This window comes from Neoarius graeffei, chromosome 2 (genome assembly GCF_027579695.1).
Source record: "Neoarius graeffei isolate fNeoGra1 chromosome 2, fNeoGra1.pri, whole genome shotgun sequence".
NCBI classification, from domain to species: domain Eukaryota; kingdom Metazoa; phylum Chordata; class Actinopteri; order Siluriformes; family Ariidae; genus Neoarius; species Neoarius graeffei.
The window spans coordinates 111222716-111235732 of NC_083570.1; the positions used below are offsets into that span (position 1 = coordinate 111222716).

The window sequence follows — 13017 nt, forward strand, 5'->3', positions numbered from 1 at the left end:
ACATGCTTGACTAATATGCAAATTACATGACTTAACAGATTCAGTTCTGCATGAATGCTTTCCAGAATCCTGTCCAAAACACTGAGCTAGTGTTTTAGCTCAGGCAAATTTGTCACAGTAGAAACTTCTATAGTTATGTAATTACTTCCTGTTCACAGTAAATCATGCTTGACTTGTGTCATTCTCCTAGATATAGGAATTGCAAATTCGTTTGTTGAATTTAGAATTCCGATTGGTCAGAAAGAGTTTAAATCATGTTACTAAATAACTAGTACAATGAAATTACAACCCCAATTTCAAAAAAGTTGGGACACTGTGTAAACTATAAATAAAAACAGAATAAGATAATTTGCAAATCATGGAAACCATAGATTTTATTGAAAATAGTACAAAGACAACATATCAAATGTTAAAACTGAGAAATTTAATTGTATTTTGAAAAATATATGCTCATTTTGAATTTGATGTCAGCAACCATTTCAGAAAAGTTGGGACAGGGGCATGTTTACCACTGTGTTGCATCACCTCTACTTTTAACAACACTCTAAACGTTTGGGAACTGAGGAAACCAATTGTTGTAGTTTTGAAAGAGAAGAGAAATGTTGTCCCATTCTTGCCCAATATACAATTTCAGGTGCTCAATAGTTCGGGGTCTCCTTTGTCATATTTTGCACTTCATAATACACCAAATGGTTTAAATGGGAGACAAATCTGGACTGCAGGCAGGCCAGTTTAGCACCCAGCCTCTTTTACTATGGAGCCATGCAGTTTTAATATTGAATATATTTTTTTTTTTCAAAAAACAATACAATTTCTCAGTTTCAAGATTTCATATGTTGTCTTTATTTTCAGTGAAATATAGGGTTTCCATGAGAAATGTAACTCTGGAACCACAGATTGGTAAATGCGGCATTACTGTTGTGCTCACACTTTGTTAGCAAACCTAAAGATCATGATCCTCATGGTGAATTTGGCAACATTGCTTACCCCTGTACAGAGAAAATTCTGTGCTCTCACAGGATTTGCACAAATCATTGACGCATTCAGCTTGTGCTTTATGGAATTATTACCAGATCACCAATTTTATATGCAGAGTTTTGAGTTCAGCCCAGCCTACTCAGCTCTGTGGAGCTGCCCATTTTGCTGGGAGATGTGGCTAATCTTTTGGAGCAGATCATGATTTGGGAAATGTAGCATCAATGTTTACTTAAAGGTCTCCTTGCATTGTTTTTTCATTAATTGTGCGGTGGTCTCTAGTATGAATGAATGCCCTGTGAGCCAGTTTTGGTGAAAAAAATGCTGTGGTTCTCCTGTTTCAGGCTGTTCTAGTTTGCTGGAGGAGTGGGTGGGGAGAGAACGACAGGATTTCAGCTCTTACTCATTAATATTCATGACGTTTTACCTCTGATTGGCTAACAGCACTGTGATGCTACCTCCAGTGAGTCAGAACAAGCGGATGTGGGTGTCTTACTACGGCGAGAGAGAAGGAACAAACCGCGAAGGGAAAAATACCGCGCACTGACACTATTGAGGTGCGACGCGAGGAAATAAAATAAATTCAACAAATGTTTGGGTTTTTACTGAACAAACAAAAGAAATAAAATGAATGAGTGACTTAAAAAAAAGGAATGTGGGTGTCTTTGTAAAAACTGTTCTGATTGGCTATTATGGTCTCGACGTTGATGTTTTGACCGATAACAATGTAGAGAACACGAATTTTACATCACATTCAACGAGATTTAAACAAGACTAAAGATGGCAACTTACAAATAATATGTAAACATCTCATTATCTCTAGCCGCTTTATCCTGTTCTACAGGGTCGCAGGCAAGCTGGAGCCTATCCCAGCTGACTACGGGCGAAAGGCGGGGTATACCCTGGACAAGTCACCAGGTCATCACAGGGCTGACACATAGACACAGACAACCATTCACACTCACATTCACACCTACGCTCAATTTAGAGTCACCAGTTAACCTAACCTGCATGTCTTTGAACTGTGGGGGAAACCGGAGCACCCGGAGGAAACCCACGTGGACACGGGGAGAACATGCAAACTCCTCACAGAAAGAGCCCTCGCCAGCCATGGGGCTCAAACCCAGACCTTCTTGCTGTGAGGCGACAGCGCTAACCACTACACCACCGTGCCGCCCCCTGTGTAAACATTGTTGGAGTTAATAAAGTTTGAACAGCATGAAGGAACATACCCCAACCCCCTGAAATTAATAAAAAAAAATTCTCAACGGATTTGGCATAATATAAAAAGGTCGTTTTTTACTCAGAAAAAGCGGAAAACTCTCATCCCTGCCTAGCTTGTGACCATGTCATGCATGCTAATGTGGAGAATATGAACATGCTATTTTGGAACAAAAAGTTCATGTTTTACTTACAGCTTGTGAGCTGGTGGTCGATCGTCTTGACAGCACAGATCCAGGGATTAAAAACAACATTGAAGCAAAACCACTACTGAAGGCACCGAAGTTTGAAAAGTCACTGTGGTTGAAATGATCAGAACACAGTACTAACGCTGCATTATACTTCGCTGGTGGTGTTCCAAAGATAAATTCCAACCAGTTCTTCTTCAGCTCTTCTATCTTGGGCAAGAAATGCAACGTTGATGTCTTACTGCCACAAATAACACAGGCAAGAACTTGTTCAGACATGTTTTCAACTTGCTGTTAGGTCCTCTTCTGCCCCTTTTCCGCCAAAGCAGTTCCAGGGCTGGTTCAGGGCCAGTGCTTAGTTTGGAACCGGGTTTTCTGTTTCCACTGACAAAGAACTGGCTCTGGGGCCAGAAAAACCGGTTCCAGGCTAGCACCAACTCTCTGCTGGGCCAGAGGAAAGAACCGCTTATGTCAGCAGGGGGCAGAGTTGTTAAGACCAACAACAATAGCAAGACCGCGAAAGGTCGCCATTTTTAAGCAACAAGAAGCAGCAGCTGTACAAACGCGAAGTCATCCATTATTGTTGTTGTTGCTGCTTCTTCTTCTCCATGTTGTTGTTACTTCGATGTTCGTGCCAAGGTTTATGCAAACACAGCGACGTAACTGACATATACAGCGAAATAATGACGTGGCTCCCCTTAGCACCCCGAGCTATGGAAAAGCAAACTGGTTCTCAGCTGGCTCGCAAGTTGAACGAGTTGTGAACCAGCACCGGCCCCGAACCAGCCCTGGAACTGATTTGGTGGAAAAGGGGTATTCATTAGCTACTGACGAGATGGGCTCTGCTCAGTGTTGCCAGATACTGCTGACGTTTTCCAGCCCAAAATATGTTCAAATCTGCCAAAATGCACTTAAAACCACCCAATCTGGCAACACTGGCTCTGCTATCTCTCCTCGCGCTTAAATCCGAACTTCCTTCCCGTGGGCGGTCGCAAGCCAAGGTGGGCGAGGCCATGTATACTAATTTACGAAGTGACGTAAGATCATATGGCTTTTTCAGATCCGCTTGTTTTTCCGACTATTTTCTTTCATAAGCTAATACAGGGAATGGGGGTAGAATTACATTTTCGCATGTAGCATGCATATGCAACTCAGAGTGAACTATGGTATTTCAAAAAGAGCCAGTATTAAACGTTTTTGGTGGAAGGGCACCTTTAAAGTTTGACGTATGGCAGCATTTGTCACTTTAATGAAAAACCAGCATTAAGAAGAAGAAGCCTTTATTCGTCACATGCACACTTCAAGCACAGTCAAATTCATCCTCTGCATTTAACCCATCTGAAGCAGTGAACGCACACAGACACTCAGAGCAGTGGGCAGCCACATCAGAGCGCCCAGGGAGCAGTCAGGGGTTCGGTACCTTGCTCAAGGGCACCTCAGCCCAAGGCCGCCCCACATTAACCTAACTGCATGTCTTTGGATTGTGGGGGAAACCAGAGCACCCAGAGGAAACCCACGCAGAACATGCAAACTCCACACAGAAAGGCCCTCGCCGGCCGCTGGGTTCGAACCCGGAACCTTCTTGCTGTGAGGCGACTGTGCTAACCACTACACCACCATGCCACGACTTTGTGATTCCTAAAATTTCAAAATATGGAAAATGACATTACAATAAGTTCTGCCATCTTGGGAGATCGCATGGTCAGTAGTTTTACTACTTATTTTTATTTTAAAAAAATTCAGCTCAAGAGTCCATCTTTCATAGTTTAGATGGGAAATCTCCTGCACTCACTTGCTCGCGCACACACACACACCTGAGGCTGAGTCTTTGTGTTTCCCTTTAAAGTCACTTTGTATAAAGGGTTTAACCAAATGATGTCAATGCAAATGTTTATAACCTAACTGAACCGACTGTGGTTTCCAGAAACATTAACAGGAAGCGAAATGTGTTCCTTCTTCCTCACCTGTGATCGGCACGTCCGGCCTGGGCTGTTCCCGTCGCCATGAGGGCACAAACACAGTAACGTCTGTGTGCCCGCGATCCAGGAAGTACTTCACAGCCAGCTGGATTCCCAGGCAGGAGAAAACTTCCTTGTTCCCATGACTGAGCAGCCAAAAAAATTAAAAAAAAGGTCAATTTTATTTTAGAAGGATTTACATCATTAGGCACTCGGTACTCAAGTGCTCAACTGCATTTGCATGCTCATTTTCAAATGAACATAATGTAGATTTATACCATCAAATTTCACAATAAGCAACCACACAGACAATTCACTATATCAGATGAAAGAACATTTCCAGGATTGTTTTTTTTTTAGCCTGCGTCCCATTTTTCTCTCTGTTCATGTCCAAATATTTACAAAGGACAAATGATTGAAATCAGTCTAGTATTGAGTTACAACACTAACATTCTGCTCGAACACTGCCAATCAGATAGGAGAAGAAATACGACACCTAAACACCTTTTCTTGAAGAAAACTGCTGCTCCAAGAGCGGACAGACCTTCTGCAAACATGGTGGAGGTAAAGATGGCTAAAGTTATTTTGCTTACTGCTTATCTTACATCAGTACATGCGAAAGAAGGGCAGGAGAACGTCAAATCATTCACTCGATAAGTCAACTGTATGTACAAGTGATCTGTTGAGCCATGACTGATTTTATATTACATATAGGCACGAGCGTTTGGATTAAAACAACTTGTTACAAGTTTAATAATAACTTTTTTTGTGGATGTGTCCATATAATATAAAAGAACATTACATGGTGACGTGAAGATATGAAGTCCATCTTCTCATGTTGAAAATATTTCACTCCTTCACTCATGATGTATATATCCATTCATTCACCACTCGAAGATAAACTTCATATCTTCACGTAACCGTGTAATATCCTCTAGAGATTCTTCATTTCTACTTTTCAGCTGTTATCATTCATAATTATGGAATAACAAAAGAAGTTTACATCATTGAGGTAATACTGTTGGCACAAGTGTTATTAAAAAAAAGATTAAACAGTAGTCATATTATGCTTATCATTTTTATGCCAATATTTGCACATCCAATACATGTAGAGACTAGCCAGGATTGACTGGAGAGTCTCTCTCTCTCTCTCTCTCTCTCTCTCTCTCTCTCTTGTTGTAATCAGCCAAATATTCATGCATTACTTTGGAAGTGGACTTCTTCATTAACTCTACATGACTTCTTTTGTAAACATCAGAAAATAGCCCCATGTGATAATCCGGGCACTGAACAGGGCTCCGAGTCAGACACCGGAAGAAGAGAAAGTAAATAATGGCTCTAGAAACAGTCATTTTCTACAGTTTCTTTCCAGTTATTGAGATGAACAGACACCAGCATATCTCTGTAGGGATTCTTTCCATGTTGTCAGACACTTATAATAACATTCTGAACCTGTGAAATGTGAAAAGAAGAAGTGGTTTAGTTTGTTGTGGATGATTGCCCCATAAGATTACACTGGTTATAATACATAGGGCCAAATTACTCATTTCTGATTGGTCAATCAAGGAGGGCTTTTTTCCTTAACACGGGGCCGTATTTCTGAAATGCTATTGGCTAGTTCGTTGCTTGGTTACGGTTACAAAAATTAGCAAATTTTGTCAACAAAATGGCTGACTCCGCTGACTCAGCAATGCCGCGTTTCGCTATATTTGATGAAGAAATGATAAACCTCAAAATCCTTGTGTCGTGTCGCCGTGTCATGATGAAAGACGCTTTAGAAACTGATTCAAACGTGCAAGATAGTCCTGCACCCTGACTGGTTCAGTTAACATGAATGACAAATGTTGCAAACTTGAATGGCTTCCGAAGTATGAATTTGGCCCGATATATTATAAACAAGTAATCGTATGGTTCCTTGTAAAATTAAGGATCAATTTCACTCGTGAAATTGATCCTTAATTTTACTCGGCCCCATACGATTACCTATACGTAGCCGTTTTGCAGTTGCTGTTTATAGTGTTCTAACTCCATACTGGACTGATTTCAATTGCTTTTGTTTGTAGTAAAGATTTGGACGCAAAGGGATGGGAAAATATCGCACAGGTTAAAAAGAAAAAAAAATCCCCAGAATTGTCCTTGAAATAATCCACAGCCTCAGCTCGGTGTAAAGATCACACAAGATAAATAAAATATATTCATAAGTAATAAGTAAATAAATGGATAAATTAGTAAATAAGTAAACAAATAATAAGTAACAAATACATAAATGAAAATAAGTAATACGTAAAAATAAATAAGTCATGAGTCAATAAAGATAAATAAAATATATATGCATTACTTATACTTGTAAGTAATAAGTAAATAAATAAAATGTTTATTTCTTATTTTTATTTACTTACTTATTTACTGACATGAAAAATAAATAAGTGAAAATAAATAATTAAAATAGCAATAAGCAAATAAAGATGAGTAAAATATATACTTATTACTTACTATAAGTAAATAAGTCAGTAAAAAAAATTATAAATAAATAAAATAATCTTATTTATTTACTGGCATTACTTATTTATTTTTACTTATTTATTTCTCATCTCATCTCATTATCTCTAGCCGCTTTAGCCTGTTCTACAGGGTCGCAGGCAAGCTGGAGCCTATCCCAGCTGACTACGGGCGAAAGGCGGGGTACACCCTGGACAAGTCGCCAGGTCATCACAGGGCTGACTCATAGACACAGACAACCATTCACACTCACATCTACGGTCAATTTAGAGTCGCCAGTTAACCTAACCTGCATGTCTTTGGACTGTGGGGGAAAACGGAACAAACCCACGCGGACAATATGCAAACTCCACACAGAAAGGCCCTCGCCGGCCACGGGGCTCGAACCCGGACCTTCTTGCTGTGAGGCGACAGCGCCAACCACTGTGCCGCCTGCCCTTATTTATTTCTTATTTTATTTATTTACTTAAGTAAAAATAAATAAAATAAGTAATAAATAATTAAGTAAAAATAAATAAGTAGTAAGTAATGTCAGTAAATAAATAAGCAAATAATAAAGAAGTAATAAAATACTATCATAGAAAAATAATCAGCTTCAGGGTGTTTTTCCCATTACAACTTTAACCACATGCACTGATTACATCCAGATGTGTGACTATTTATTTTCTTTGTCGTAAACATTTGTTTTTTCCATTAGTCCATCAATAAAAAGACGCAAAATTTCATTTTCAATAAAAAATGTTCCAGTGAAAGGTTTGTATGTCATTAAGGAAGTAAGATTAAGTAATAGAGTCAGAGCTGCTGTTACCGAAAATTAAACCTCTTCATCAAACCATTCAATGAGCCTGAGTGCCCTGTGGATGGGGGCGGAGTCATCCTGGAAGAGACCACACCCATCAGGATTTTTAAAAAAAAGAAGCATCATGGGATGAAGGTGATCCAAAAGAACAACTTCAGTACTGATTTGCAGGAATGCTTCTATCCAATTAAACCTTGTAACCATGCCTGTAAAATAAATAAATGCTCCCCCAGAGTACTCTCGCTGCTTAACCTGCTGCTTCTACACATTTTTACGTGTCTTCCTTGACAAATATGGCTTTGTGACTTAACATGTGAAGTATGTTATTGCTTTGTTGAACAGGAACTTGGGTCGTTGTGTCATGACAAAAGTCAAAAAGCAGAAGTAAACAGTTCCCATGCAGTCAGGCCAGTTCTGACACCGTGTCTTTCCTTGCCCACGTCTCTTCAGACAAGGGTGGGGATGAACTTATATAGCGTTAGAATGAGAAAGTCCTTGGGCGTCAGTCAGTTGTTGGGAAAATGCATTCAGTTTGTGTTTTAAATGTTTAAAAAAAAGTATGATTGTAAAATGTTTTTTTCCCAGCTTGTTTTTCTACTGTCTTGCATCAGCTGTGTTCCAGCTTGCTTTCCAAGAAGGCAGGGCACCAAGGATTACTGCAGGGGCAATTTCTCGTGCAATTTTGCACGCATTACTATAGACAAAAGAATCCGTCATGCAAAATTAGCCATACTGGACAACGATGCAGGGTGGATTACTTTCGTAAAATAAAAAATAAGGAAATCTGAAACCTCTGAGGTAACCAGTTGAATACAATGCTTCATACAGTCACGTTCGCACTTGGCACGCGTTGAACTGCTCTGAGCGAGGTCATGTCCAGACACATTCACACTTGATGTGGTTCAAGCTGTCACTCACGCCCGTGCACACCAAAAGGACTAATTGCCATGCATCTGTTCCTGATCAAGTCAAGTGAAGTTTATTTGTATAGCGCTTTTAACAACAGACATTGTCCCAAAGCAGCTTTACAGAATTTGAACGACTTAAAACATGAGCTAATTTTATCCCTAATCTATCCCCAATGAGCAAGCCTGTGGCGACGGTGGCAAGGAAAACTCCCTCAGATGACATGAGGAAGAAACCTCGAGAGGAACCAGACTCAAAAGGGAACCCAACCTCATTTGGGCAACAAATGACTGTAACATTAACAGTTTTAACATGAAGTCAGTTTTGTTGTAGAGCCCTGCACTCCCGCGGGAGTCCCGCGGGACCCGCCGCAAAGCAGTGCGGTGCAGGACAAATTTTGAAAGCTCATTGCGGGCGGGACCGGAAGTGCACATGCGCGCGCGGGCGGGAGCGCACATATGCGGCGCAGGCGGGAGCGGTGACAAGCTGCAGTCCCGCTAACTAAAAACATGTTTGAAATAAAATGTATAAATTATTAATTTATGTCTATCATATATCATTTGTGCTGGATATTTTATTTGGCATTAATAAAAACATTTTAAGATGCCTAAATTTGCAGAGAGAGTCAGATTGAGTGAGGAATGGCATCTTAAATTTGCCATTGATCACCCTAACAGGAAATCCTTTGATCACTCTAATGACTCGCAGTTCACACCCAGCTAGCAAGAGAACTATGAGTGAAGTGATTTATTGCTTGCGTTAGTCTACAACTCTAATCAGAGAGACAGGTTACACAGTGCCGGTAGGCTTGACTCAATGCTATCCCAGAAATCCTTCCTGTAATATGCAAATTTGGCTGTCCAATCAGAGGCGGCCAAATTTGCATATTACAGGAAGGATTTCTGGGATAGCATTGAGTCAAGCCTACTGTCACTGTGTAACCTGTCTCTCTGATTAGAGTTGTAGACTAACTCAAGCAGTAAATGAATTCACTTCTCTTACTAGCTCTGCTTTGCAAAAAAAAAAAAAAACACCATTGGTACAAAGCAAGCCCATTCACTTTTTTATGCTGATCAGAGAATTACAATGGTTTCTCATGCGATAAAAATGTGCGATTTGCGATTAAATATTTTAATCGCTTGACAGCACTAATTATTATTATTATTAGAGACACTACATGCTGAATTCAGAAACAAGGTAAATAATAACGAACGTGAGCTGTAGATATTTATGCTCAAATCCACTCAAAGTAGGGGGCAGGGCACCATCACGCTGTGTCAAGACAAGAACTTTCCTGAGAAATAACGCGAACGTCTGCATCATGCAGGATTTGCAGGCGGGAGTGGGACTGAAAATCATAATTTTTTTGTGGGCACAGGCGGGAGCGGGACTGAAAATCATAATTCTTTGCGGGCGCGGGCGGGAGTGGGACTGCACAATGCGGGCGTGGGCGGGAGCGGGACTGAAAAATCCGACCCAAGCAGACCTCTATTTTGTTGATGTTATAAACTCTTCATTGATGGAAACTTGAGCGCAAAACTGTTCATGACAACTGCAGTCCTAAAGTTAGCAAGTCAACTGTAGTCCTCAGCCATAAAAGTATTACTGTAAGAGTCCAGAGCATCTTCCAGGTATGACTTTCAACTGTCCACATGGGGCCGTCCTCTACAGGAGCGATGTGATGAGACTCCAAACAGACACAAGGCACCAGGATGGATCAGGCAGGTCCGAGGAGCAGAAGAGGTCAACATCTCAATCCCAGGACCGAAATGTAACTCAGAGGGACAAAGTGCAATCACAGCATATGCATATAATGGCTCTCACAACACACAGACTTTGCAAAGTAACACACACTATCTCTTATGTCTGACCTTACCACGCCTTAAATGCTGGTTCGAGTCTCTGGTTTTCCCTGACCACATGTTGTGTAATCTCTGAGATCATCCTGTCTGTGCCTCACATAACCACTGCGAGTTTTTCAACTCTGCCTTTGTCTGATGTTTTGGATCCGTTTGCCAACACACTTTTCAATAAACTCTTTCAGCCGTCCATCATCTATTAACATGGCAGTTTAATGTTAGGTTAATATGCCTAATAGTGTTAAATGAAATAAATAGCATCATTGATCCCGGTCTGGGATATTAGTGTTAAATTAGATGTAGTCTAACACGTTAATGGCTAGATTTTCTTTAGATTGTTATCTCAAGTCTCGATCCATCAGTCCTACCTTTTGATTGAATTTGATTAGTCCTCAACTTCTAGATCTAGTTACATTCCAGCAAACAAACAGAGACGCTAAGTCCTGTGAGCCGCTGGCTGATTTTACCAATTCTGTTTTCTTTCACGTGTCTGTAGACAGACATCGCTGCTTCTCAGATGTACAGTACATTGCTTCATGGACTCGTTATTGTAAGACGACAAAATGGTCGACAAAGCAGGACTATGACCCTGTGATTGATCAATATGCGTTACCTTCTTTGCAAGTCAGCAACACTGGTTAGGGCGCACTTTCTTTCTTTCTCTTTCTTTCCGTGGCAGAACAAATGTCCTGGGCACTTGGAAACTTATGGAAAATTATGAGTAGGGTGCATACAAGTTTGGGCGTGGCACTGGTATTTGAGGGTAGGGTGTGCATTCTGGAGGGCAGGGTGCGGCACCGTGGTAAAATAAACTAGCTGGCAGACTGATCACCTCGACTTTTAACAACACTCTGTAAATGTTTGGGAACTGAGGATACACACAGAGTTTTACAAACGTCAGTTAATTTTAGTGCTTTTAACATCACCTATATACAAGATTTATATTACAGAGATGTTCAGGGTCATTTCTGATACACTGAGGGGAATAAGGTGACATTAAAAACATGAAAGTGACCTCAAGTCAGCGTATATTAATAAAGATGATGAATATATCTGTAGATTTAAACCATGTTAAAGAACAATACATTAGAAAACAGTATAAACGTTATACAAAGCACACCTGTGGTTGCATAACTGAGGCTGGTGTGCCTTCCTTTTTTCAACTGATTCCTACAAAGCTACACAATTCTATCTACATTCACTGGATATGAGCAATTGCACGCTCTGATTGGCTACTGTACTACTAGGATATCAGCTCACATACTGTGAGTAGAGAAAAACAAAATAGCGGAGCGTGTTGCTGAACCAACCGAGGACAAAGTAAAAACTCTACTCGAGAACAAAACCCCATAAATAAGCAACAAAATATGGAGTGAAAGTATTTTATGGTAAGAACATCTTTTTATTACTTTTCAAAAATTATTATTATCATTGCACATTTCACAAATTGCAACTGTCATTTCGCCGGTTTGTTTACATTCAAAGCGGAAATGATTTTGCCAGACGTTTTGTATAAAGTTTTTATTGAATTAATTTTTAAAATTAAAAAATATAAATGCGGGCGGCACGGTGGTGTAGTGGTTAGCGCTGTCGCCTCACAGCAAGAAGGTCCGGGTTTGAGCCCCGTGGCCGGCGAGGGCCTTTCTGTGCGGAGTTTGCATGTTCTCCCCGTGTCCGTGTGGGTTTCCTCCGGGTGCTCCGGTTTCCCCCACAGTCCAAAGACATGCAGGTTAGGCTAACTGGTGACTCTAAATTGACCGTAGGTGTGAATGTGAGTGTGAATGTGTCTGTGTCTATGTGTCAGCCCTGTGATGACCTGGCGACTTGTCCAGGGTGTACCCCGCCTTTCGCCCGTAGTCAGCTGGGATAGGCTCCAGCTTGCCTGCGACCCTGTAGAACAGGATAAAGCGGCTACAGATAATGAGATGAGATGAGATGAGAAATATAAATGCTCCGTTTCTCAAAATCCAGTGAACGTGGATAGAACAAAACAGTTATTCCACTCAATCTTATCATACATGGATTATAGACAACTTGGTGCTATGCACCTCATCGGCTATCAGCTCACGTACAACTCGATTTCATGGAATAACTTAAATATTCACTTCACCTGTCAGTGTTTTTAATGTCATGGCTGATCAGTGGTGTTGTTGTTCTCATCTCATCTCATTATCTGTAGCCGCTTTATCCTTCTACAGGGTTGCAGGCGAGCTGGAGCCTATCCCAGCTGACTACGGGTGAAAGGCGGGGTACACCCTGGACAAGTCGCCAGGTCATCACAGGGCTGACACATAGACACAGACAACCATTCACACCTACGATCAATTTAGAGTCACCAGTTAACCTAACCTGCATGTCTTTGGACTGTGGGGGAAACCGGAGCACCCGGAGGAAACCCACGCGGAGACGGGGAGAACATGCAAACTCCACACAGAAAGGCCCTCGCCAGCCACAGGGCTCAAACCCGAACCTTCTTGCTGCAAGGCGATAGCGCTAACCACTACACCACCGTGCCGCCGCAATAATAATCATTCTTGATTTTTTTTTTAAAGATACGTCTTTACCATCAAATACTTTTATTCCATATTTTGTTGCTTTTTTTATTTTTCTGG

At 40.9% G+C, this 13017-nt stretch overlaps 1 protein-coding gene across 1 annotated transcript in view; it reads right to left on the minus strand.

The window, feature by feature from the left end:
- zc3h12ab (zinc finger CCCH-type containing 12Ab) overlaps positions 1 to 13017 on the minus strand; it is a 33236-nt gene that overhangs the window by 6754 nt on the left and 13465 nt on the right. The window contains exon 3 of the mRNA XM_060915361.1: positions 4349 to 4488. Coding sequence (XP_060771344.1) covers positions 4349 to 4488 — 140 coding nt within the window. The remainder of the gene's footprint in view (positions 1 to 4348; positions 4489 to 13017) is intronic.